General features: G+C 47.0%; 1 protein-coding gene across 1 annotated transcript in view; it reads right to left on the reverse strand.

Moving 5' to 3' along the window:
• Window positions 1-27,353, reverse strand: part of LOC115465678 (SCO-spondin-like) — a 537,587-nt gene that overhangs the window by 386,761 nt on the left and 123,473 nt on the right. The window contains exons 23-26 of the mRNA XM_030196374.1: window positions 16,559-16,686; window positions 13,104-13,213; window positions 11,345-11,494; window positions 1,644-1,737 (exon numbers count right to left, since the gene is read on the reverse strand). Of these exons, the coding sequence (XP_030052234.1) occupies window positions 1,644-1,737; window positions 11,345-11,494; window positions 13,104-13,213; window positions 16,559-16,686 (482 nt within the window). The remainder of the gene's footprint in view (window positions 1-1,643; window positions 1,738-11,344; window positions 11,495-13,103; window positions 13,214-16,558; window positions 16,687-27,353) is intronic.

Below are 27,353 nucleotides of genomic sequence, written 5' to 3' on the forward strand. Positions count from 1 at the left end.
AACAATGTAATAGTAAAATAGTAAATGATTACATATCGTAAAGAACAACACAGATAATAAGAGTATATACACATACACACACACACACCTGGGTGATTTTATAAGAGTCTACTTGAGCATATAAACCACTGTCATACAGGCTCCCTATAAAATGATCCCCTTTAGGTAGATGTGCGCAATTAGAACCCAACTCCCACTTTCCTTCTCCAAGAGGGGCATAATCGAAAGGGGCGCCCAAGTTTTCCTGAGGACGTCCTGGCGAAGGGGCGGGGAAACCCTTATTATTGAAACAAGATGGGCGTTCATCTTTCGTTTTGATAATACGGTCGGGGATGCCCAAATCGCGAAATTTAGGTCGACCTTAGAGATGGTCGTCCCCGATTTTCGCCAATAATGGAAACTGAGGACGACCATCTCAGAAACGACCAAATCCAAGCCATTTGGTCGTGGAGGAGCCAGCATTCGTAGTGCACTGGTCCCCCTCACATGCCAGGACACCAACCGGCCATCCTAGGGAGCACTGCAGTAGACTTCACAAAATGCTTCCAGGTGCATAGCTCCCTTACCTTGGGTGCTGAGCCCCCCAACCCGCCCCCCCCAAAACCCACTACCCACAACTGTACAACACTACCATAGCCCTAAGGGGTGAAGGGGGGCAACTACATGTGGCTACAGTGGGTTTATGGTGGGTTTTGAAGGGCTCACATTTACCACCACAAGTGTAACAGGTATGGGAGGGGATGGGCCTGGGTCCGCCTGCCTGAAGTGCACTGCACCCACTAAAACTACTCCAAGGGCCTGCATACTGCTGTCATGGAGCTGGGTATGACATTTGAGGCTGGCATAGAGGCTGGCAAAAAGTATTTAAAAAGTTTTTTTTTAGGATGGGAGGGGGTTAGTGACCACTGGGGGAGTAAGGGGAGGTCATCCCCGATTCCCTCCGGTGGTCATCTGGTCAGTTTGGGCACCTTTTTGAGGCTTGGTCGTAAGAAAAAGTGGACCAAGTAAAGTCGCCCAAGTGCTCGTCAGGGATGCCCTTCTTTTTTCCATTATCAGTCGAGGCTGCCCATGTGTTAGGCACGCCCCAGTCCCGCCTTCGCTATGCTTCCGACACGCCCCCTTGAACTTTGGTCGTCCCCACGACGGAAAGTAGTTGAGGACACCCAAAATCAGCTTTTGATTATGCCAATTTGGGCGACCCTGAGAGAAGGACACCCATCTCCCGATTTGTATCGAAATATAGGCACCGTTCTCTTTCGAAAATAAGCCTGCAAGTCCCTCAAGCAGCTTCTCAAACTTGTACCAGTTGGGCAGTTATCAGAGGCTAGGTGAGGGACACGGGGAAAGGGGGAGTGTGAGTCAGGTTCCATATAGAAATTTGTGCGTATCTAATCTGAGTGGAGAATGTGGAGAATACCAGGGTCCTGAAAGTAAGGAGAGCCCTTAGGTCGGCAGCCAGACTTCCAGTGCCTCTTTTTATTGAACCTTAAAGCCAGCACCCCGAATGAAGCCAGCATAGAATCCCCAGTCCTAAAAACAACATTGTGTTGACCCATATCTCCCCACCCAACAGCCCTAGAGGAAAACTCCAGCAGTCCAGACATCCTAGTATCAGCAAGTGGGTATGTATGAAGTAGGCTCACCAGTTTCTGCAGTCCTGTGTCACTACGGCTCCCAGTGGGAAGGGAATTCCTCCCCAGAAACAGGGGCAGTCCGAGGGCTCAATGCAGCTACCCTCTGCAGTTTGTAGGAGGAAAGATGAGTTGGGTAGGGAGGAGGATGTTTAAGCATGAAGATGGTAGAGAAAAAAAAGAACACATCAGTCAATGAGACCAAGCAATTCCATTTCACTGTGATGTAGAGATCATTTCTCATTCAACCTCCTTCCAAAGCACGGCGTGATGGCAGAAACCATAAAATTAAACAAGACCCTCAGAAAATATGATGTGCAATTGGAGAGGTCACAGGAATCAACTAGGCATTCTTGGTGCCCAGTTCTATAACCGGGCACCAAGACGCAGGAGCCATTACGGTGCGTTCTTAGTGTCAATTCTATAAGAGGCTTCAGGTCATGCCTAAGCTGCATTGGCACGCTGAAATATGGATGTGCGTTCTTATGACAGGTGCACCAACTTACCTCAGCCATTGACCTAAGTGTGCCATGCAACGCATGCAACTGATAGCATCCTATAACTTGTGGGGGGATGGGACGGCTTCCCTATCAGGATAGGCTGAAGAGGCTGGGGCTCTTCAGCTTGGAGAAAAGGCGTCTGAGGGGAGATATGATAGAGGTCTATAAGATAATGAGTGGAATAGAACGTGTTGATGTGGAGCGTCTGTTTACGCTTTCCAAAAATACTAGGACAAGGGGGCATGCAATGAAGCTGCAGTGTAGTAAATTTAAAACGAATCGGAGGAAGTTTTTCTTCACTCAATGCGTAGTTAAACTCTGGAATTCACTGCCGGAAAAGGTGGTTAAGGCGGTTAGCTTAGCGGACTTCAAAAAAGGGTTGGACGGCTTCCTGGAGGAAAAAGCCATAGAATGTTATTGAATGGACGAGGGAATACAGTATGTCTAGGATGGGTGGGACAAACTGCTTGTTCTTTTGGCTGCTGTCGGTGACAGGGTGCTGGGCTCGATGGACCCTTGGTCTGTCCCAGCATGGTGATGCTTATGTACTTATGTACTTATGTGCACATCACTTCATGACCTGCCCATGCTCTACCCTTTGGTGCATCAGTTATAGAAGAGTGCCTAGAACCTATGTAGCTACCAATTACTGGCATTTCTGATGTGTGTAAATGGAATTGTGTTATTCTATAATATACGAACACACTCAGTGCCGGGTGCCAAGATATAGCATTACTCTTTCAGTCTTTCAAAGAAAGAATCTAAACAGAGTCGTAACACAATAGAGACAGGGAAGGCTTATGGGGTCCATATGCAACCAGCAGCGCATGGCTGGAAATTCAATGCTGAGCCATGTCAAGGCTTCGGCACTGAATTTCTGGGTTTGCAGAACTGGCTAAAGCATAGCCAGTTAAGTGTGATATTCAGCCCTTAACCGGCTATGTGACACTGCATAAGTACATAAGTATTGCCACACTGGGACAGACCAAAGGTCCATCAAGCCCAGAATCCTGTTTCCAACAGTGGCCAAGCCAGGTCACAAATACCTGGCAAGATCCCGAAAAAGTTCAATACATTTTATGCTGCTTATCACACAAATAGCAGTGGATTTTCCCCAATCAATTTAATAATGGTCTATGGACTTTTCCTTTAGGAAGCCGTCCAGACCTTTTTAAAACCCCACTAACCTAACCGCCTTTACCACATTCTCTGGCAACGAATTTCAGAGTTTAATTACACGTTGAGTGATGAAACATTTTCTCCAATTCGTTTTAAATTTACTACTTTGTAGCTTCATCACATGGCCCCTAGTCCTAGTATTTTTGGAAAGAGTAAACAAACAATTCACCTCCACCCGTTCCACTCCACTTATTATTTTATAGACCTCTATCATATCTCCCCTCAGCCGTCTTTTCTCCAAGCTGAAGAGCCCTAGATGCTTCATCCTTTCCTCATAAGGAAGTCATCCCATTCCCTTTATCATTTTCGTCGCCCTTCTCTGTACCTTTTCTAATTCCACTATATCTTTTTTGAGATGCGGTAACCAGAATTGAACACAATATTCGAGGTGCAGTCGCACCATGGACCAATACAAAGGCATTATAACATCCTCATTTTTGTTTTCCATTCCTTTCCTAATAATACCTAGCATTCTGTTTGCTTTCTTACCCCCACAGCACACTGAGCAGAGGGTTTCAGCATATTGGGTGGCGGAGCAGGTGGGGGGAAGAGGGGGTGGTGGTTGGGAGGCGAGGATAGGGGAGGGCAGACTTATACGGTCTGTACCAGAGCCGGTGATGGGAGGCGGGACTGGTGGTTGGGAGGCGGGAAATACTGCTGGGCAGACTTATATGGTCTGTGCCCTGAAAAGGACAGGTACAAATTCAAGGTAAGGTATACACATATGAGTTTGTCTTGGGCAGACTGGATGGACCATGCAGGTCTTTTTCTGCCGTCATCTACTATATATGTAACTATCAACAACAACGCCGAGATCCCTTTCTTGGTTGGTGACTCCTAACGTGGAACCTTGCATTACATAGTGTAAAGGGAATGTGGAAAACCATAGGGACCTGGGAGAAACACAGGGAACCAGATCCTACAACCCCCAAAAAGCCACAGAGGAGATTCTCCCTTACCGGCCGCTTTTCCCCAAGAGACAACTTAGGGGCAAGAACTACAAATCCCAGCAGCCACCTTGGGAAAAAGAGAGACAAACCAGGGTGCATTCACAAGAGTCACCAGAAGGGGGCTGCAGGAGAAGGAGTAATACTAATTCTCCAACCTGGGGGAAAGAGAGGTGGAACAGGTGGGAAAAAGAAGAGAAAAAGCCCGAAAGGGTTAATGAGGAAAATGAGGAGCAGCTGGGAAGAGGGTGGGGCGAGGAGAGTATGGACTGGGCTCCTGAGAAGGAGAAAGAGGAGTTTGGGCCTTGGCCCATGGAGCTGACAGTACCCGAGCAAACCCTGGAGGAGCCCATGGATGTATCAGCTCTGGCCCAGAGAAAGCCACAGAAGTAAGACAGTCCCTGGCTAAGCAGGCCAGAGAAGGAAAGGGGTCAAGCGGGAGGAGGTCAGAAGAGTAAGTAAAAGTCTGACCAAGCGGGTGGGACCCCAGGCTTTGAGCCCGCGCAAAGCCAGATGAACTGTGGACTTGAAAAGCCAAGGTATAGTGCTGTTTTGAGCGCTTGGCTACCTGAACTGTGGATTAAAAAAAGCCAAGTTATATTGCTGTTTTTGAGAGCTTGGTTACCTGAACTGTGGATTTATAAAGCCAAGGTATAGTGCTGTTTTGAGCGCTTGGCTACCTGAACTGTGGATTAAAAAAAGCCAAGTTATATTGCCATTCTGAGAGAGCTTGGCTACCTGAACTGTGGATTTAAAGAGCCAAGTATAGTGCTGTTTTTGAGAGCTTGGTTACCTGAACTGTGGATTTATAAAAACCAAGGTGTCCTGAGCTGTTTTGTTTTTGGGTGTTTTTTTTTGAACCCAGGCTGTATGGTGCCTGGGTTATAACAAGCCCGGGTGGGACTGAATTAGAGTTTCTTTCTTTTGGAGCCGCTCCGCCCCAGGAAACCGAAAAGGGGAACCAGCGGCTGAAGCCTGGGCTGAGTTCTCCCAAGCTGAATGAGAGAACAATAAAAGGGAAAAGTTTGTATTTGATCCTGATGTGTTTTTTTGTTTGTTTCTTTATTGAACAAGACTTGTATGCTAAAGGCTGCTGAGAAGGGCGGATAGCCCTAGAGGCTGAGCAACGCCCAGCAACCTATTACAATTGGTGGCAGTGGTGGGATCTAATTTTTTTTTGGAACCTGTCGCTCGAGGAGGTCGAGACCAGCCCAGCAGAAAAGCCCGACGGAGGGGCCAACGCTGATAAAGGCGCAGACCCATCTTGGGTTCCGGTAAGCGGGGCCTAGACAGGTGGGGGGCCGGAGGGATCTTAGAAAGACCCAAGGAAGTGGGGGAAATCGCACTTGGAGTGGTCCTCTGTTTTTTTTTCTTCCAGGAGGCGGTTCTGGAGCCAGGGGATGGATCCGAAGGAAATCTTCGCGTGGATGACCATGCAGTTCCAAAAACAGCAGGAACTAACAGCTAAGATGGTGGAGGACTCCTTGACGGCGGCAAGAGACCAACAGCAGCCGGTGCTAAAGATGCTCCAGGAGTTCTTTCAGAGGGGGATCCCCGCTCCAAGGGACATGGACCCAGCAGCCTTAGGACCATGGACTGGAGACAGCGGTGCGGTAGGAACACTATCCATGAACACACTGACCTGGGGAAAGTTAACAGAGCAGGACAATGTGGATGATTTCCTAACAGCCTTTGAAAGGGTGGCCGTGGCTGCTAGTTGGCCACAAGAACAGTGGGCCATGCGTTTAGTCCCTTCCCTGGCAGGGGAGGCCCTGGCCGCCTTTAGAGACCTGTCTCCAGGCGATGCTGCCCACTATGGGAGGCTGAAAGAGGCCATTAAGGACCGTTATGGCCTTAGTACCCAGGCCTATAGGCGGAAGTTTCGCGCCACTAAGTGGGAAAAGGGAGAAACCCCGAAAGCTGTGGCCAATAGGTTGATGGACTTATTAAAAAGATGGTTAGAGCCCGACCACCACACTATCCAGGAAATTCTCCAAGAATTGGTGGTGGAGCAATTCCTCCAAGGCCTACCTGGAGAAATAAGAGCAGAATTGGTAAAAAGAGGCTGTAAGACAGTTGAGGGAGTGACTGCCGGGTTGGAGTGGTATCTGGAAGCCCAACATTGGGGAGGACCCGAGAGGGAGGGGGGAAAGCCCCGACCCCAGGGGGGTGGGGGTACCAAAAGTTGCTCCTCCAAGATGGGGCAAAAGGAAGGGATGCCGGACTCCACTTGGCTGGGGAAAAAGAAAGGAGGGTTCCCATGGGAGGAAAAGAAGGTGGCCTCTTATGGGGTACAGCAGTGTTATAAATGTGGGAGAACGGGGCATTTCAGGAAGGATTGCCCGGGTCGGGAGGGATGGATCTCCCAGGTTAACGAGGGATTTAAACCCAAGTATACGGCCCCTTTAGAGGTGGAAGGTTTACCGGTAGTGGCCATGTTGGACTCCGGGGCAGACCAGTCCATGATCTCCCGGCGGTTATGGGACCGAATAAGAGGGAGGAGGAATAGGGGACGGGATACCTATGAGGGAGCGGTAGCAATACAGTGTATCCATGGGGCCAGTACACGATACACCCTCCATAGAGTGAACCTAAAAGGGCCCACAGGCGACATAGAAATGGCTATGGCGGTTCTTCCAAGGTTACCCCAGGAGATGATTTTGGGAAGGGATTGGCCCCCTTTTTCCGATTGTATTAGAGAGAGAAGAGTATGGGTAACTACTCGGGCTCAGGCTCTTCGGGACCTAGAGGGGCAAGAAGAGGGAATAGAAGATATCTTTCATTTCCAGGGCGAGGTCTTAGGGGAGCCGGGAAAAGAGAGAAAAGGGAAGGCCGTGAAAAAAAAGGAGAAGAGGGGTAGACAGGAGGCATTGGAGCAGGTGAGGGCCGAAAGCTATCTACCGGTAGCCCCAAAAGAACTGAGGGAACAGTTTCCTCAATTTCACAGGGAACAGGCAAATGATCCGACATTAGAATATGCCTGGGGGAGGGCCCGACAGGGGGAAGATCAAGAGGCTCCGGGGTTCCGGATAGAAGGGGACATCTTATATCGGCAAGTGCCAAACTGGGAGAGCCCTGAGGGGGGGCGACAGCTGGTAGTTCCCCAGGCTTTCCGTCCCCTGGTCATAAGGCTCGCGCATGATCACCCGTTAGGTGGGCATAAGGGCACCCAAGCCACCTTGACTCAGATTTTGGCTAGATTTTATTGGCCGGGAGTCTATAGGGAGGTGGAAAATTATTGTAAATCCTGCCCCAACTGTCAGAAGGTGTCAGACAGGTTCCCGCCCAAAGCCCCTTTAAATCCTATTCCGAGGGTGGAACAACCGGGGAAAAGGATAGCAATGGATATTATTGGCCCAGTCACGAAATCAAAAAGGGGTTTCTTATATGTGTTGGTGGTAATGGATATGGCCACGAGATATCCATGGGCTGTGCCTTTACGGAGCATATCCGCTAAAGTTATTGGCCGGGAGCTAATAAAAATATTCTGTGAGGTGGGTTTTCCCCGGGAGGTTCTGACGGATAGGGGATCCAACTTCATGTCCAGGACCCTAAAGCAAGTGTGGGAGGCGTTTGGGATACAACATCTCCGTACAGCGGCCTACCATCCCCAAACCAATGGGATGGTAGAGCGGTTTAATAAAACCTTAAAGGGCATGATAAAAAGAGCTCTAGGGGAAGATAGGACCAGCTGGGACCAACTGCTGCCTTTTGCGTTATACGCTTACCGAGAAAAGGTGCACGACTCCTTAGGAGTGTCCCCTTTTGAACTCCTGTTTGGCAGGAGGCCCCGGGGCATTTTGGACATACTGCAAGAACAGTGGGTAACCCCAGAGGCCACGGATCAGTCAGTAGTCGAGTACTTACAGGATCTGAGGGCAAGATTAGGTAAGATACAAGAATATTCCCAGGAGAGGTTCGAAGAGAACCAAATTCTCCAAAAGAAATATTATGATAGGGGTACTAAAGAAAGGGAGTTTCAGCCAGGAGATAGAGTGCTCATCTTAATCTCGGAGGACCCACATAGGTTCGCTTCTAGGTGGAAGGGCCCCTGGGTGGTGAAGAAGCGACTAGGTCCCCTCACGTATGAGGTAGAAAACGAGAAGGGAAGAGTCCAAACTTTCCATGTAAACCTGATAAAACCCTGGGTAGCCAGGGTAGGCTTACAGGCTAGGGTGGAAGAAAAAGAGGGAGAGGAGTTGGGACCCCAAATAAGGGATATCTTCCAGCCTGGGGAGCCGGGGGTTAATCCCCATTTGACATCGGTACAAAAAAAGGAGTTAGGGAGCCTACTAAGAAGGTTTAAGGACGTATTAACAGCTTGCCCTGGAAGTACCCAGCTAGTGCAGCATGACATAGTAACGGAGAGGGGAAAGATAGTACGACAAAAACCCTATAGGCTTTCACCCATGAAAAGGCAAGAGGTAATAAAACAAGTGCAGGAAATGTTAAACTTTGGGGTGATTGAGGAATCAAATAGCCCCTGGTCCAGCCCCGTGGTGCTAGTACCCAAGCCCGAGGGGGAGTGGCGGTTCTGTATCGATTTCCGCCAGCTGAACACCATTTCTCGGGCAGACGCCTATCCTATGCCCTATATTGAGGAGCTGGTGGACCGGTTAGGAACCGCCCAATATCTCACCACCCTGGACTTAACAAAAGGGTATTGGCAAATCCCACTTACTCCCGGGGCTCAGGCAAAGACAGCTTTTAGCACACCAATGGGCCTGTACCAGTTTAAAAGGTTGCCTTTTGGCCTGAATTCAGCAGCTGCGAGCTGTCAAAGATTGCTAGATCGGGTTCTTAGACCACATCAGGCCTACGCAGCGGCGTACATGGATGATGTGGTCATACACAGTGGGGAATGGGATACCCATGTGGTACAGGTAGGGGCGGTGCTGCAGGCTTTCCGAGAGGCAGGACTCACCCTGAACCCAAAGAAATGTCATTTTGCGCAATTTCGGGTGAAGTATTTGGGTTACAATGTGGGCCGAGGGGAAGTGAGGCCTTTGATAAATAAGGTTAAAAGCATACAGGAGTTTCCCCGCCCAAACACCAAAAAGCAATTGAGGCGCTTCCTGGGAATGGTAGGATACTACCGCCGTTTCATCCCTCTGTTTTCAGCTATGGCCACCCCCTTAACGGACATGCTAAGAGGGAAGAACCCTGATCATTTGAGATGGGGGGAGGGGGAACTGACGGCTTTTGAACAGATGCAGAAGGCCCTGTGTCAAGAGCCGGTCTTGAAGGCAGTAGATTTCGAGAGGCCCTTTATCCTGCAAACAGATGCCTCAGGGAGGGGGTTGGGGGCGGTACTATCCCAGGAGCATAACAGGGAAGAACATCCCGTGTTATATTTGAGCCGAAAATTATTGCCCCATGAAGAGCATTACTCCACAATAGAGAAAGAATGCTTGGCCATACGGTGGGCCGTACAGGAATGTAATGTTTATTTGGAAGGAAAAAAATTCAAACTGGTAACGGACCATGCTCCATTGAAATGGCTGAACATGATGAAAAACAATAATGGACGATTAATGCGATGGTACCTAGCTTTACAGCCATTTCAATATGAGGTGGAGCATCGTCCTGGGAAGTGTTTGGCTCATGTGGACGCCCTATCCCGGGTAGACGAAGAAAAGGGAGTAAATGAAAGAAAAGGGAGAGAGGCGAGTTTAAGGGGGGGGGTATGTAAAGGGAATGTGGAAAACCATAGGGACCTGGGAGAAACACAGGGAACCAGATCCTACAACCCCCAAAAAGCCACAGAGGAGATTCTCCCTTACCGGCCGCTTTTCCCCAAGAGACAACTTAGGGGCAAGAACTACAAATCCCAGCAGCCACCTTGGGAAAAAGAGAGACAAACCAGGGTGCATTCACAAGAGTCACCAGAAGGGGGCTGCAGGAGAAGGAGTAATACTAATTCTCCAACCTGGGGGAAAGAGAGGTGGAACAGGTGGGAAAAAGAAGAGAAAAAGCCCGAAAGGGTTAATGAGGAAAATGAGGAGCAGCTGGGAAGAGGGTGGGGCGAGGAGAGTATGGACTGGGCTCCTGAGAAGGAGAAAGAGGAGTTTGGGCCTTGGCCCATGGAGCTGACAGTACCCGAGCAAACCCTGGAGGAGCCCATGGATGTATCAGCTCTGGCCCAGAGAAAGCCACAGAAGTAAGACAGTCCCTGGCTAAGCAGGCCAGAGAAGGAAAGGGGTCAAGCGGGAGGAGGTCAGAAGAGTAAGTAAAAGTCTGACCAAGCGGGTGGGACCCCAGGCTTTGAGCCCGCGCAAAGCCAGATGAACTGTGGACTTGAAAAGCCAAGGTATAGTGCTGTTTTGAGCGCTTGGCTACCTGAACTGTGGATTAAAAAAAGCCAAGTTATATTGCCATTCTGAGAGAGCTTGGCTACCTGAACTGTGGATTTAAAGAGCCAAGTATAGTGCTGTTTTTGAGAGCTTGGTTACCTGAACTGTGGATTTATAAAAACCAAGGTGTCCTGAGCTGTTTTGTTTTTGGGTGTTTTTTTTTGAACCCAGGCTGTATGGTGCCTGGGTTATAACAAGCCCGGGTGGGACTGAATTAGAGTTTCTTTCTTTTGGAGCCGCTCCGCCCCAGGAAACCGAAAAGGGGAACCAGCGGCTGAAGCCTGGGCTGAGTTCTCCCAAGCTGAATGAGAGAACAATAAAAGGGAAAAGTTTGTATTTGATCCTGATGTGTTTTTTTGTTTGTTTCTTTATTGAACAAGACTTGTATGCTAAAGGCTGCTGAGAAGGGCGGATAGCCCTAGAGGCTGAGCAACGCCCAGCAACCTATTACAATAGCTATAATTCGGGTTCCTCTTTCCCACATGCATCACTTGTATAATTTGGAAATGAAATGAAAAGAAGAAGAAAAAGAGTGGCCCCAACCACAAACAGGTGATGCCCCTCCCTTTCAGATCCCTTCACATCGACATTAACAAAGGCACAGAACATTTTATATCACTTCTGCCACATTTGTTTGACGAGCTTAGCCTATATTTTCATTTGCCACTCTTTTTACACATTACGCCCAGCTACCGTCCCTCTTACATGGACAAAAGATGCATCGCGGGCCTTACCATGCAAGACCTTTCCTTCCGGGCAGAAGCAGCCCTCCACGCAGGACACAGAGTCACAGTGCTCAGCAGACTCCATCCCCAGACTCCTGCATGTCTCAGGGCAGGCGGGACCACAGGCTTCATACACCAGTCCATGATCACACTGCATTGCTGAGGGAGACAAGAGATTGCATTGTTCGTGTTAACAGTAGAGCTCACAGAAACATATCCCCATGGATTCTATATAGCGTGACTTGTGCACGCAAATCCAGTTCTATTCTGGATTTGCGTGCGCAACTTAATTAGTTAACGAGCCAGTCAGTGCCAATGATTGCCACTTAACAAGCAGTTATTGACATTAATTAGAATTTACGCACACAACTGTCTAAGAGTATTAATTGTAACGTGGTGTGCGTAAATTCTACGTCGGATAGTTGAAAAGGGGTTGTGACCATGAGCATGGAACTGGCAGGTCATGGGCGTTTCACAAATCTATGTGCGTTGTTATAGAATACACTCGGTCCACGCCTAATTTAAGCGTCGGGATTTGCATTGAGTTCTACTTGGAGTAATTGCCCGCAACTAAATTTACTCATGCAGATGGGCGCTCAGCATATTCTCAAAACCGCGTGGAAATTTAGGCTTATTCTATCTTTATCTCTGAAGATCTCTATTGGCATACAAGTTAAAATTCAGCTTTTTATCTTTTTTTTCATTGCTGTGAGCAGACTTTCTGAACTCATTTTACATCTAGCTTGATGGTTCAAACTATTTAAGGCCTTTTTGTAACAAAAAAAGTTAATTGTTTCGGTGTGGTATGATGTTTTTTGCACATTTGATTAAAACCAGGTTTTTTGGAGTGGTAACTTTTTCTCAAATTAGAGTCGTTTTCTTACCACTTCTTTTTTTCCGGTACTTAGGGAAACCAATGACACTAACCCATTTTGGGGGTAAAGGAGCAGATGAGCCCCCTCCCCCTGGCCAGTTGAGGTTTCCTTTTGCTTAAAATTATCTACACAATAATACATAACAAGGTTATATTAATGAAACAGTAGCACACCACAAGATGTGTACTACTACTACTACTATTTAGCATTTCTATAGCGCTACAAGGCATACCCAACGCTGCACAAACATAGAAGAAAGACAGTCCCTGCTCAAAGAGCTATGTAATAAAAGTAAGCCAAGTATAGGACAATCAAGCCATTGTGACATCACTGATGAGGTTGGCTCTTATTGGTGGCCTGAGGCATTATGACATCACAATATTAGCTCTGGTTACAAGAGACTACTACTATTACTATTTATCACTTCTATAGCGCTACAAGGCGTACGCAGCGCTGCACAAACATAGAAGAAAGACAGTCCCTGCTCAAAGAGCTATGTAATAAAAGTAAGCCAAGTATAGGACAATCAAGCCATTGTGACATCACTGATGAGGTTGGCTCTTATTGGTGGCCTGAGGCATTATGACATCACAATATTAGCTCTGGTTACAAGAGACTACTACTATTACTATTTATCACTTCTATAGCGCTACAAGGCATACGCAGCGCTGCACAAACATAGAAGAAAGACAGTCCCTGCTCAAAGAGCTTACAATCTAATAATGTGTAATAATGTGTAATAAGGAAATCATAGCACAGAGTGCATTAAGAGGTGCAATCTTCAAAGCCCCCAATCCTTTGTGGCTTGCAGGTCCACGTTATGCCCAAGGACCCACAAGAACATATTCAAGGTAAAACCCAGTATACAGAGCAACATGAGTTCTTTTACTCACGGCACAGGTCCTGGGACCTCCAGCGGATATAGATCCCGCGTTGGTTACACTCTTCAGCATATGTTGCAATGGCTGTACAAAGACACTCACAGTCCCCACCGGTGTCGCATCTTGCATCCCAAACCAAGAAAAAAGGCGGCTTCATATTAGTTAGTTATTTATTGGCTTTATTAACTGTCTTTATGAAGAGCATGTCACAAATGAGTATGTGATGTTGTTATGATTGTTTTTTTAAAGATATTTCCTGTTTGTATATTTTTTGTTTACAGTGTATGGCTTTGGTGTATTAGTGAATATTACAATAAAGAGATTTTCAATGATTTAGAAACTTATTAACCCTCTAAGAATAGCCTTTGACCCAGTAGTGTAGCCAGAGTTTAATTTTTAGATGGGCCTGGAGATGGACTGGGTGGGCACAGGCCTCGCATTTCCTCTCCACCCGCTACCACCCCCGCCCCGCCCGCCGCCGCCGGTGCATTTCCTCTCCATCCGCCCGCCACGCCACATTTCCTCTCCATCCGCTACCCCCCCCCCCCCCTCACGACAGCCCCCTGCACATGGCCAGTTCTGGTCATTTTTACTGACCTGAAGCGCCGTTCTCCCTCCAGCACCGGCGATTCCCAAAGCCAGCCTTCTGCCAGCGCGCATCGTCGGATCCTCTTCTCAGGCGCATCCCGCCTACTCTGCAACTTCCTGTTTTCCACAAAGGTGGGACGCAGAAAGTTGCAGAGTAGGCGGGATGCGCCTGAGAAGAGGCCCCGACGATGCGCGCTGGCAGAAGGCTGGCTTTGTGAATCGCCGGTGCTGGAGGGAAAACGGCACTTCAGGGCAGTAAAAGTGAGCAGACCACGCGGACAGGGAGAGCGGGCAGAAGAGGCTGAGCGGGCCTGGAGCAAAAGTGGCTGGGCCTGAGCCAGTCCAGGCCCATCCGTGGCTACGCCCCTGCTTTGACCTTAGGGTGGCATTCTGCTTGGGTGAGTTATTACTCTGAGAATGTCTCCTGTTGTTCTACTTTAGACATGATTTTTTGTATTCGATATTTATCCAAAGCCATACACTGCTTACAACTGATCAATGGGTAATGAAGAATTTTCTTATGTCCTTCTAGTCAGTAGGCATAATACACCCTGGTTTGTGGTTGTTTATGAAAAGCACAGCACACCAGGTTCAGACAATCCTTTGGTAAGGCAGCAAGCGTCAGGAAAAGCAAAGAGAGTCTTTCTAAAGCCCATTTAACCCGCAGACTGATCGATTTCGAGTACCAGAATCATTTAAGACTCCTGAGGCAGGCCTGTGGCCGAAACACGGTACTGTGTCGAGTCTGTGAATAAAGTGGTACTTTATACATCAGTATCCCATTTCCCTGGAGTCATTGGTCCACTTCCCACTTCCCTCTAACTATAGCTATCACTCAGCATCACACTCCCAGCTCTCCCTGGGTCATACTCTTTCCAAGTGATGCAGACCAGAGTTGGTGTTATTTCAACTGGCTGCACACTGTAGTTAGCAAGTGAAGGCAGCCAATGAGTAAGAAGAATTTCAGCAGTAGTCCTTCTTACAGATACCATGGCACTGACTCTCAAACTGCCGGTGATGGGACAGAATTAGGGTTAACAAAAAAAGCAAACACTGGGCCTTCAGGATTGAGAAAAATGTAGTCCTTTAATATCACAAATACCCGACAAGGGCCGTGTTTCGGCGTACAACCGCCTGCATCAGGGGTCAATAAACTCCTATCGGTCAACTTGCAAACTGTGGCGCAAGAGGTAGGTGAAACAATCGGGGTAAAACTCCTTTAAATATTATAGTTTTGCTGGAGTCACGGGCAGCCGGCATTGAAGACATCGGCAGGCTTACAACGGTTCCAACAGCCTTCCCTTCCCTCGTTGCAAGTCGGGTCCGGCGTAAGCCTGCCGATGTCTTCAATGCCGGCTGCCCGCGACTCCAGCAAAACTTTAATATTTAAAGGAGTTTTACCTCGATTGTTTCACCTACCTCTTGCGCCACAGTTTGCAAGTTGACCAATAGGAGTTTATTGACCCTACATTTTTCTCAATCCTGAAGGCCCAGTGTTTGCTTTTTTTGTTTGCCTTGTTGTATTTGTATGCTGTTTTCCCTCTCTTTTGTGACAGAATTAGGGTTGCCAACTGGCTCCAAATTTGCTCAACAGGGTTGATCCAGGATTTGTTGTTTTGCTTTTCTTAGGGAATCCAGTATGAAAATCAAAACTACAAATCCCTGCATGCAACAGGTTAAAACCTGGACTGAATCAACCCTGTTGAATGAATCTGAAGCCAGTTGGCAAACCTAGACACAATGCAATGACTAATGCAAAAAGAGTAGTGTGAAATCATGAAAAAGATCCAGAACAATGAAAACTGCAGTGATCTGGGCATCAGATCTCTCTTGTCTAAAACATAGTGCGGAGGCAGTGCTCACAGGGTCCCTAAGGAGTTGCCTGGTTCCGAAAAGCACTGAGATGATCTTGAAGGACACCTGCTACACCATTAAACAAACAACAGGAAAAGAATGCAAAGCAGTGAAAGCATGTAAAAGAAGTGCAGGAGACATGTTCTGGCTGCTGAAAATAGGCCTAAAGCCACTGTTCCCTCGAAGCTGAGCAGGAGTCCTCCAACTGCATTGCTACAAGTGGGGGGGTGGGGGTAGTGCCTCAATATTGTGTTTTCAATCACTAGGGACCAGGGGCGTAGCCAGACAACAGATTTTGGGTGGGCTTAGGCAAGAAGTGGGTGGGCACCAAGTGTTCTCCCCCCCCCCCCCCCCCCCCAACCACCACCAAAAATATATCTCAGCTGGCAGGAAAATGCTTCTTTCCACCTTGGCAGTCTGCAGCAGGCATGCGCTGAAAACTGAGCATGCGCAGGTGCCGGTATCATGGAAAGTAGCATTTTCGTTACCATTGGGGGGAAGTCTTCAGCTGGCGGAGCTTGAGATCCCCACCAGCTACCGCTAAACATGTGTTATTGTTGGGTGGGCCTGAGCTCTAACACCCAGGCCCACCTGTGGCTACGCCACTGCTAGGGACAGGCAGTCGATCTACTTAAAATATACATCTAAAGTACAACAAAGTTATACCCTGGTAAATATCTACCAACATATCTACCACTTAATCTCACTCACTTTATTTATTTATTTATTTATTTATTTATTTATTTTATTCTAAATAAAGTAACCCTGCCAGGACAAACCCAGGCAAGAAGGGCCTACACATGCGTCAAATTTCAATTTCCAAGTCTTCTACTAGACTTCCAGAGCTGACTATCCAGAAGGGATGGCCTTTGAACGAAAGTCCTTAATGACTTAAATGAATTAAATACAGCAGCATCTTTGCAGTTTATCAACCTTCTCGTACTGCTTCTTCCCTCTGGAATAAGACACACAGTTAATTCTTCTATTTCCTTCTCAGGCCCAGTTTTCAAGCATCAGCCACTTACCCACAGGCATCAAAGACACACCAGTCATAGAACTGCTGGCAGGGCACCTCCTGGTGGCAAGAAGCAAAGGGAGCCTGCATGATTATGCTGCAGCGCTTCCGGGCCCAAGTCACACGATGAGGATTCTCCTGAGAATGAGACATGGCTTCAGAGACAGCAACAATATCACATGAACATCAATCCTTTCCCCCTTCCTCCACCCCTACAGTAATAGCATGCTCTTGAAAATTATTGTGCATCTTTATTTTTTATCCCACTGTCATGAAACGCCTAGCATCCACCTTAGGTTAACCCTGCGGCCACTTGGAGGGTCTGTCCCCAGTACTGCTCAGGCCTACCTGCACCTGGGTATGTGCTCTATACTAGCAGCCTCCTCCCACCAGCTGGGTCCTGCTTGCTTCTGAGTTAGTCTCCCACTCTCGGATTATTCCTCAGTGATGTCTAGAACACTGGGGCCATACTCCAGGGGTCACTAACCCCCTCCCACCATAAATAAAAAAGTTAGCAAATACTTTTTTTGCCAGCCTCAAATGCCATACTCAGGTCCATCGCAGCAGTATGCAAGTACCTGGAGCAGTTGTAGTGGGTGCAGTGCACTTCAGGCAGGTGGACCCAGGCCCATCCACCCCCCACCTGTTACACTTGTGTTGGTAAATGTGAGCCCTCCAAAACCCACCAGAAACCCACTGTACCCACATGTAGGTGCCCCCCTTCATCCCTAAGGGCTATGGTAGTGGTGTACAGTTGTGGGTTTTGGGGGGGTTTGGGGGTCTCAGCACCCATGGTAAGGGAGCTATGCACCTGGGACCTTTTTCTGAAGTCCACTGCAGTGCCCCCTAGGGTGCCCGGTTGGTGTCCTGGCATGTGAGGGGGACCAGTGCACTACGAATGCTGGCTCCTCCCATGACCGAATGGCCTGGATTTGGTCACTTTTGAGATGGGCATCCTGGTTTCCATTATCACCAAAAACCAGGGACGACCATCTCAAAAACGACCTAAAGATGACCTAAATTTCATGATTTGGGCATCCCCGACCGTATTATCGAAACGAAAGATGGACGCCCATCTTGTTTCAATAATACAGGTTGCCCCGTCCCTTTATGGGGCCATCCTGCGAGGACGCCCTCATGAAAACTTGGGCACCCCGTTTGATTTTGCCCCTCCACGACTCTCTATTTACACTTTCTTCAACTGACGCCAACAGCTCTTCTCCCTCTCTAAAATACACCTTCATCCCAGTAGCCTAGCAGTCCAATAACAGGCTTCCAAATTTAGTGAATCTATCTCCCATATCAAAGTTTATCCAGGGAGCCCTCGTATCTATATTAATAAATCCCACCTTGAACATTCTGAAGCTCACTCCAAGGCAGAGAAGCTCACTCCAAGGCAGAGAAGCACAAAAATCCTGTAGTCTTCATAGGCTAGGACCAGTCACCCTCACTCATAGACCCGCCCTCAGCCACGCCCCATCCTATATAATAAAACGCACCTCCAACATTCTGAAGCTGACTACATGGCTGAGGCATTCCTGCTCTCTGTATCCATCTCCTGAATTGTCATCACATACTTCGGGGTTCGTCACAAGCAGCAGTGACCAACCACACGAGGTTTCTCGGCTTCAGAATGTTGGAGGTGCATTCTATTAAATAGGATTGGTCAGTTCCTTGAAGCACAGCCAGAGCTCAGCGCCCTGCACAGTAACGCTCAGACACCAGAGAGAGGGGGGGGGGGGCTGACACCTAAGAGGTGGGGGGGAGGTATCTCTGTCACACACACACACGCTCTCTCTCACACACTCTCTCTCTCACAGTCAATGTCTTTCTCTCTCTCACACACACTGTCTCTCACACACTGTGTCTCACACTGTATCACATTCACTCTCTGTGTCACACAGTCACTCACACACTCAGTTTCACAGAGAGTCTGTGTCTCACACACACTCTCTCTCTCGCACACACTGTATCTGTGTGAAACACACTCTCTCACACTGTCTTACATACGCACTTGCACACACTCTCATTCTCACACACTGTCTCTCACAGACACACTCGCACCCAGATTCACTCTCTCACACACACACTCGCACATTCACTCTCTGTCTCACACACAGTCATTCTCACATACACTCTTTCAAACATACACACTCCGAGGAAAACCTTGCTATCGCCCGTTTTATTTGTGTCAGAAACGGGCCTTTTTTACTAGTCTGTACATAAAACGCTACCTCAATATTCTGAAGACAACCTGCTGAAGCCATCTGCAAAATCCCTAAACAGTTTGTAAGTTCATGGTGGTGAAGCCATCCAACTCACCATGTCTCTCTGCCCTGCCCTCAAGGGCGGAACACAGAGAGTAAAGGGATCCATAAGGCACCCCTACCAACTGGCAACCCCCTCCAACAAACAACGACCCAGGCAGGGGGAGTGTTTCCGTACTCCTCCCCCTGCCTAGGAATCGCTACAGACTGCTGGCAAACTCCCCAACCACATGACCACAAAAGCCACCCGCAACCCCCCCCCCCACACAAACACAAACACAAGCACATACACACACATAAACACACACACATACACACACAAACGCAAACACACACACAGAAACACACACACACAAACACATACACAAACACAAACGCAAACACACACACATAAACACACACACGCAAACACACACACACACATAAACACACACACACATAAACACACAAACGCACACACACATAAACACACACACACAAACAAACGCACACACACACACAAACGCACACACACACACAAACGCAAACACACACACACAAACACACAAACGCAAACACACACACACAAACAAACGCACACACAAACGCACACACACAAATGCACACACACAAACGCACACACACGCAAACACACACACACACAAACACACACACATAAACACACACGCAAACACACACACAAACGCACACACACGAATGCACACACACAAACACACACACACACAAACACAAACACACACAAACACACACAGAAACACAAACACACACACAAACAAACACACACAAACACACAAACAAACACACACACACACACATACAAACACATAAACACACACACACAAACAGCCTCGACGGTGCACCTCTAAGTGCCCCCCCCCCCGCCGTAACAACCCGTGCAACGGGGCATCAGAAAGCCCCTCCCCCCTTCCCTCCTCGCCGCATCACCCAACCCCTCCCCTGCCGCTTCACCAAGCCCCTCCCCCCCACATCGACCGCCTCGCCACCCGCGACCGCTAATACAAACTCTGTCCGGCGGCTGCTGCTGCTTCTATTCAGCAGCAGCAGCCCGTACATAAAGAAAACAAAAAAAAAAACAACCTCCTAAAACGCACCTCCATGGAGAACCATCTCACATTGGCTGACGTCTCTGCAGCCGCTCCTCCTCTCCCCTCAACGTCAGTGCCCCTGCCGGAAGACCCCGGAGAAACGCCGAGACGTCAGAGGGGAGAGGAGGAGCGCATGCTGAGACTTCAGCCAATGTGAGATGCTGCTCAACGGAGGTGCGTTTTAGGAGGATTTTTTGTTTGTTTGTTTTCGTTATGTACGGGCTGCTGCTGCTGAATAGCAGAAGCAGCAGCCGCTGGACACAGTTTGTATTAGCGGTTGCGGGTGGTGAGGGGGTTGATGAGGGGGGAGGGGCTTGGTGATGTGCCACGGTGGGGGGGTCGGGTGATGCGCGAAGGGGGGAACAAGGAGCTTTCTTTGGGTGCTGCGCCGGCTGGGGGGGGAAGGGGGGGTCTCGCTGGACATGGGTGGCTGGAAGGAAGCAGGGGGAGGGGAGGGGAGGGTCGCTGCACATGGGTGGCTGCAGGGGGGGGCAGGGAACATGGAGATAAGGATGGGGCTCCACACACCACATGGGTGCCTGTAAGGGGGACAGGGGATACAGGACGGACACTGCAGGGCGAGCAGGGGGACAGAAGGGTTGGTGGTCATCAGGGGAGACAGGTTGGTCGATGGACATGGCTGGCCGCAGGGGAGGAACAGGGAAAAAGGAGAGGAGTGTCCTCAGACACGGGTGGCTGCACAGGAGAGGAGGGTCGCTGGACATGGGTAGCTGCAGGGGGGGCAGGGGGACAGAAGGGTCGCTGGACATGGCTGGCTGCAGGGGGGACAGGGGAGAGAGGAGGGACGCTGCCTGCAGGGGGACAGGAGGGATGCTGAGGGGGGGGGGGCCTGAGACCACATGGGTGGCTGCAGGGGGAGCAGGGGAGACAGGAAGGACGCAGCAGGGGAAGAGGAGGGTTGATGGGTATGGGTGGCTGCAGGGGGATGCTGGACATGGGGGGGGAGAGGAGGGTCGCTGCACATGCCTGGCTGCAAGGGGGCAGGGGAGAGGGAGGGGGTGAGGGGGTTCCTCACACTACACACGCAGTCACTCATTCTCTGTCTGCCACATACACTCTCACTCACACACTCACTGTCTTTGTCCCTCTCTCTCACACAGTGTCACACAGAAACACAAACACTGTCTCTTACACACTTTCTATCTCGCACAAACACATACACTCTGTCTCTCTCTCTCTCACATTCTCTCTCTGACACACACGCTCCATCTCTCACACACGCTCTTTCTGAAACATACACTCCAAGGAAAACCTTGCTAGCGCCCGTTTCATTTCTAACAGAAACGGGCCTTTTTTACTAGTACAAAATAAAACTCAATAATTCACTATTAATCCCACTAAAAGCCAATCAAGCAGGAAAGATTTTGAAACACGTAATAACCAAGGAAGAATTTTCATCTTGACCAGGTAAATCTTTCCGCCTCGTGAGCCCAGTAGATCCACCTATGCTCACAGATGTGCATTAATTTTGACTATGATTGCAGTGAAAGACAACTATAGGAGTGAGAAAAAAGTATAGGCCCTGTACTCAGGATGCACAGCACTCCATACATCTTCTATCCCTAGCCCCTCCGCCACTTGTGCCCCTCTCAAAGATCCCATTCGGTCGACTTTTGGTACTCATGCAGACATTCCAGTGCATACGCTCTGCTTAGCTAATACTATTTTGTAGGCAGCAAGTAAACTAGACTATAGATCATAATGAGGAGTAGACCCCATAATCCAGAAGCTTATGATTTATCATTGCTACCTATTCCTGCTCATATTGTGTTTCTTTTAAAATCTTTTTTTTTTTTAATTTAAGATTGTTTTTATTCAACATTGCAATAAAGAAAATCATACAATACACTTAACTGCAGCCACAAGGCTACCAACTCTCCAAAATTCCTCAAACTCATCTGTAATACATAATCAACATTTTCTTTTAAAATCTTACATGGGATGAGTCCAATTTACATAACATAACCCTTCGGTTCTTATAGACTGCAAATAACCTATTCAGGTCCATGTGGTTAACAGTTAAGAAGACTGGGACAATCTAGGAATTACAACAAATGACCTATACTAAAAACTTTAACATAATAAAAACATAATATAAATAAAAATGTGGATAACAAATACTTTCAAAATAGAGTGTTTTTCACTGCCTTTCTGTATAACTGATTGTTACTCAGCATTCTGACTGCTAAAGGGAGAGAGTTCTTGCTTATCCATGGCTTGATAGAAAAAGAAGTCTTCAAAGATTTGTAGGATTTGGTCCTATTTACTACATAAGTACATAAGTAATGCCATACTGGGAAAAGACCAAGGGTCCATCGAGCCCAGCATCCTGTCCACGACAGCGGCCAATCCAGGCCAAGGGCACCTGGCAAGCTTCCCAAACGTACAAACATTCTATACATGTTATTCCTGGAATTTTGGATTTTTCCAAGTCCGTTTAGTAGCGGTTTATGGACTTGTCCTTTAGGAAACCGTCCAACCCCTTTTTAAACTCTGCTAAGCTAACCGCCTTCACCACTTTCTCCGGCAACGAATTCCAGAGTTTAATTACACGTTGGGTGAAGAAAAATTTTCTCCGATTTGTTTTAAATTTACTACACTGTAGTTTCATCGCATGCCCCCTAGTCCTAGTATTTTTGAAAAGCGTGAACAGACGCTTCACATCCACCTGTTCCACTCCACTCATTATTTTATATACCTCTATCATGTCTCCCCTCAGCCGTCTCTTCTCCAAGCTGTATAGCCCTAGCCTCCTTAGTCTTTCTTCATAGGGAAGTCGTCCCATCCCCGCTATCATTTTAGTCGCCCTTCGCTGCACCTTTTCCAATTCTACTATATCTTTCTTGAGATGCGGCGACCAGAATTGAACACAATACTCAAGGTGCGGTCGCACCATGGAGCGATACAACGGCATTATAACTGAAAAGCTTAACTTCATCTGGTTACAAAAATGATATCTTTTATCCCCTAGGGGTAAGGTGAACAAGGCCAATCATATAAAAGGAGCAATCCCATATATAATTTTAAATACTATCATACACAACTTGAATTCCACCTTAGCTTGCATTGGTAACCAATGAAGATGTATCAAAAATGGTGTAATTCTATCAAATTTTTGAGCTAAATATATTATTCTGACCACCACATTCTGAATAGTTTGTAACTTTTTTCAAAGTAGACTTCCTTTCAGGGCCGTGCCTAGGGTCTCTGGTGTACCCCTGCAGACTATCAGTTGGTGCCCCCCCCCCCCCTCCGTCTAGCAGAGCAGGAACAGAAGGGCGCAGGCAAGTAAGCCAGACCTCAGGAAAAAATAGCACTGTATGTATCCCTCATTGATAAGTCTCTGACTCTAAAGTTTAGCAATTTCATTAAAGCAAAATGTATTTTCATAACACTTCAAAGATTTCCAGCTCAAAATAGGAATGCTAATTCAAAATGTGAGCAAAGTCCTCTTAGTTTCCAAAGATTCTTTTTCTAATCTCCTTTGCACCGAAGGATGTAATTCAGATCAAACATTTATCTCTGATCAACTATCTCAGATCAAATATTTATTTCAGATCAAATATTAAGGTTTCCTTGCTTACAGTCACTTAAATCTACCTAGCCTTTATATAGCTTATAGGATTTAAACACTCTTAAACTGAAATTCACCCTTTTCTATTCTTCATAAACTTCAAGTAATCCTGAAATATTCAGATCCTTTTCTCACTAGAGATACCTCAAACTTCAATCTCCACCAACCTGTTTTCATTCATATTTTCTCATTTACCACATAATCAGGCACTCTTTTATAATTTCAGTCAACACACACAGGAACTCACAGCTGCATGTCTCTCTTGGCCAAACCAACGGTCAGTTGCTGTCTCACTCTGTTCCCATCCCAGCAGATTGCTAACAGAAGCTGATCATCCAATCAGTGAGCTCTATTTGAATGCAGATTAACATACAGACACTGTAATGGGAAGTTTTAGTCAAAAACACTAGATAAACCCTTCGTTTTTGGATAAAACTTCACACTTTTGATCAGAGCCATGACCTAACATTAAGGCTGTAAACATTTCCATCATTTTTTATCCTTAAATATGCAAATGAGAACATCCCAAAAACAGACTAATTTGCATATGATTTAAACAAATCTGAGCATAGGACAACCAACTACAGACTCCCAGCACCTGAACTCTGCAATTAGATTTAATGCAAATACTTTTAAAACTTATTTTTAGCACTTTTAAAATTTCAGGTTCTCTTTAATTTGAATGCTGTTCAAGCTCTGAAGCTCACCTTGAGTGAAGAGTTATCCCCAAACCAAAGCATATATAGCAATCTGGTTGCATTCTCTCAAATAACTTAGAGCCTGCCTACCTCAGTGAATTCTGCTGCATTGCTTTCACTTCTGGGATTGCAACTTCAGGTGAAAGATTTTGCAAGTGAGCGGAAGCCAGGGACGGCAGGGCAGTGGCGCCCCTCGAAGGCGGGCGCCCCCCTGCCTTGCTTACCCTGCATACCGCATCGGCACGGCCCTGCTTCCTTTTCACAAGTGGGGTTTAGATCTAGATCATGCTTGTCCAACCTGCGGGCCAGAACTCGGCCTGCCAACTTCATTTTCCTGGCCCGCAAAAGCTCCATGAAATCATATGAGGGGTTCCCTGCTTCCTCACCACGACTGGTCTAACTGTGAACTTGAGCCACACGGTGCTGGAAGTTGAGGCTATTCCCGTGGTTTCAAGTCTTGTGAGACTTGATATCACCAGATTAACTTCTACTTCCAGCACAGCACGGCTCAACTTTGTGGTTAGAGTCAGACCAGTTATGGTAGGGGAGCAGGGATCCCCTCAGAGGAGTTCATGGAGCTTCTGCAGACCACACGCAGCAGGGAAGTAGAGATCCCCCTCAGAGGAACTGCTGAAGCCTAACTATACTATATCAACAGATTAGTGAAAGAACTAAATCAAATATATAGGAAACAAATGAGCTTTCAACAATTTACAAAATCTAGGATAAGAGGTCATCACTCTTAACTCCAAAGGAAGAGAATTCCAACATTGTACTGAACCGTATACAAAACTGGAATTATGGTAAGATTTATATCTCATGTTTTTTACAGACGGAAACTGTAATAAAAACGATTCTTTGATCTTAATAAACAAACTGATGTTCCTATCGTAAATAGTTCAACTAGAAAGTCTGCGTGACGAAACAGTGGGTTTTCAGGCCTGTGAACTGTAAATAATTTCACGAAAATGTATTTCTTCTAATTGGCCAGCAGATGGCGCTTGTTTTCAGTTTTAAGCTGTTGCAGAAAAGATTACTTTCTCTTTTCCAATTTAGCCTTGGGAAAAGGGGAATTTGCAGTACCGTTGGCCAGATTCTTTCAAAAGTTGGTGCTCTGGACTTTGATTGGTTTTGGACTTCAAATCTATTCTGAAGGTACTGAATCTTTCTTTAATCTCAGTGTGGGGATAGAGAGGAGAAACATCTCTGTCCTGAGACCCTGTTCAAACTTGTGGCAGTTATTCATGAAATTCCCCAGGTGCTACCCAGGTAATAACAAGTGTTAGATAGTTTTAATGTTCATCCTTGTTTTGGTTATCTGTTATTGCTTGCTGTACATTTACACCTGGTTTTTCAAACATTCACTGTTTTACTGTAACAATAAACCTATTAGTTTACTGGTCCTGTTGTCCTGGACTGGCTAAGAATCCTGGTGGTTTGTGTTTTGGCTCTGTGAGTACTTTCTAGGAACTGTGGGACCCCTGGGAGTGTGGTGGCCCCATTGTCCTAGAAATCACCGGGGAATAACTTGTGGGTGGGAGACTCGCTCAGAGAAAAGTGGAACCTAGTGTGTGAGGTGGAGGGTTGGCTAGTATACAGCACGTGCCCAGGTGCAGGCGGGCCTGAGCAGTGCTGGGGGCAGACCCTCTAGGTGGCCACGGAGTTAACCCTTGGTGGGTGCTAGGTGTTCCATGACAGTCTGGAATAAAGCCATAAAACAGTTTGTGGATAAAGATATCAATAGAAATCAAACAAAATAAAACATGGAAAAGAAAATAAGATGATACCTTTTTTATTGGACACAACTTAATATATTTCTTGATTAGCTTTCGAAGGTTGCCCTTCTTCGTCAGATCGGAAATAAGCAAATGTGCCAGATGCTTAAGACAAGATTCAATTTACATAGACATCACATGAACAATACTGGTGCCAGTAGGGCTCCCACCCCTGTTGGTCAGCATTTTACAGGACCAGGACACTGTACCAGTGACTTCACAGTGAGAATCCTGAAAGGTAACTTTAAAACCATACAAGAACGTAAGACCTTTGAAGTCAGAATGATTTAATATTTTAACACCCAACAGAAAGGACTTAATAAGGATCTAGGGTTCCTAGCCCATTATAAACCATAAAGCTGTATTTCTCTGTTGATCACCCCACCCCTCACCTATCCACACCCATCCTGTTAGAATATCAATGATATGCTTTGATGTCCCCATGCATACCTCCTACCCTCCCCCATCCTCCCACCCTGTCAGACTGTCATAGTAATGCGCGAATGTTTTCATTTATATACACTGTCAGCTAGCACATTTGCTTATTTCCGATCTGACGAAGAAGGGCAACCTTCGAAAGCTAATCAAGAAATGTATTAAGTTATGTCCAATAAAAAAGGTATCATCTTATTTTCTTTTCCATGTTTTATTTTGTTTGATTTCTATTGATAACCTTAAGAGCGGACTAACATGGCTACCACACTCCTCTACTTAAGATGGATAAAGATACAAACCTTAAATTTGCATCATGTCTCAGTAGGAAGCCAAGGCAAGGATTGCAACAAAGGAGTGACATGATCAAACTTATGTCGTCCACAAATCAATTTTGCAGCTGTATTCTGCAAAATTTGTAAACATCTCCAAGATAAATGAGAACACTCAATGTAAAGTGTGTTATAATAATCTAGTTGAGACAGCACCAATGCCTGAACTACTACCTGAAAGTCTGATGTATTCATCAGGCATTTAATACATTGGAGCTGTCTCAACCTAAAAAAACACTTTCTTAACCAATTCTAAAATCTGAAATTCCACAGTCAAATGGGAGTCTAAATAAATTCCCAATATCTTTAATGAAGTTTCCAAAGAAAAGTTTGATCCCTGAATATACAAATATTCAAGCTGCCATTTTAGTCACTATTGAGATAGTGGGGAACCTATAGGTGTGCCATATAAGAGGCTTGGGAGGCTAAGCCTTCCCAGCCCCAACCGCAACCTTCTCGGCCTGCAGACGTGTTGCCTCTCCTCCCTCCTATTGTACTTCCCTCAGGTCCACGCTAATAAACAACCAAGGAAAGGGGGTGAGACCATGCCTCTCTGCAGCCCCCAATGCTTCCTGTGCTGGTCCTAGAAGTTTACATCAG

This window comes from Microcaecilia unicolor, chromosome 1, assembly GCF_901765095.1.
Source record: "Microcaecilia unicolor chromosome 1, aMicUni1.1, whole genome shotgun sequence".
Taxonomy (NCBI): Eukaryota; Metazoa; Chordata; class Amphibia; order Gymnophiona; family Siphonopidae; genus Microcaecilia; species Microcaecilia unicolor.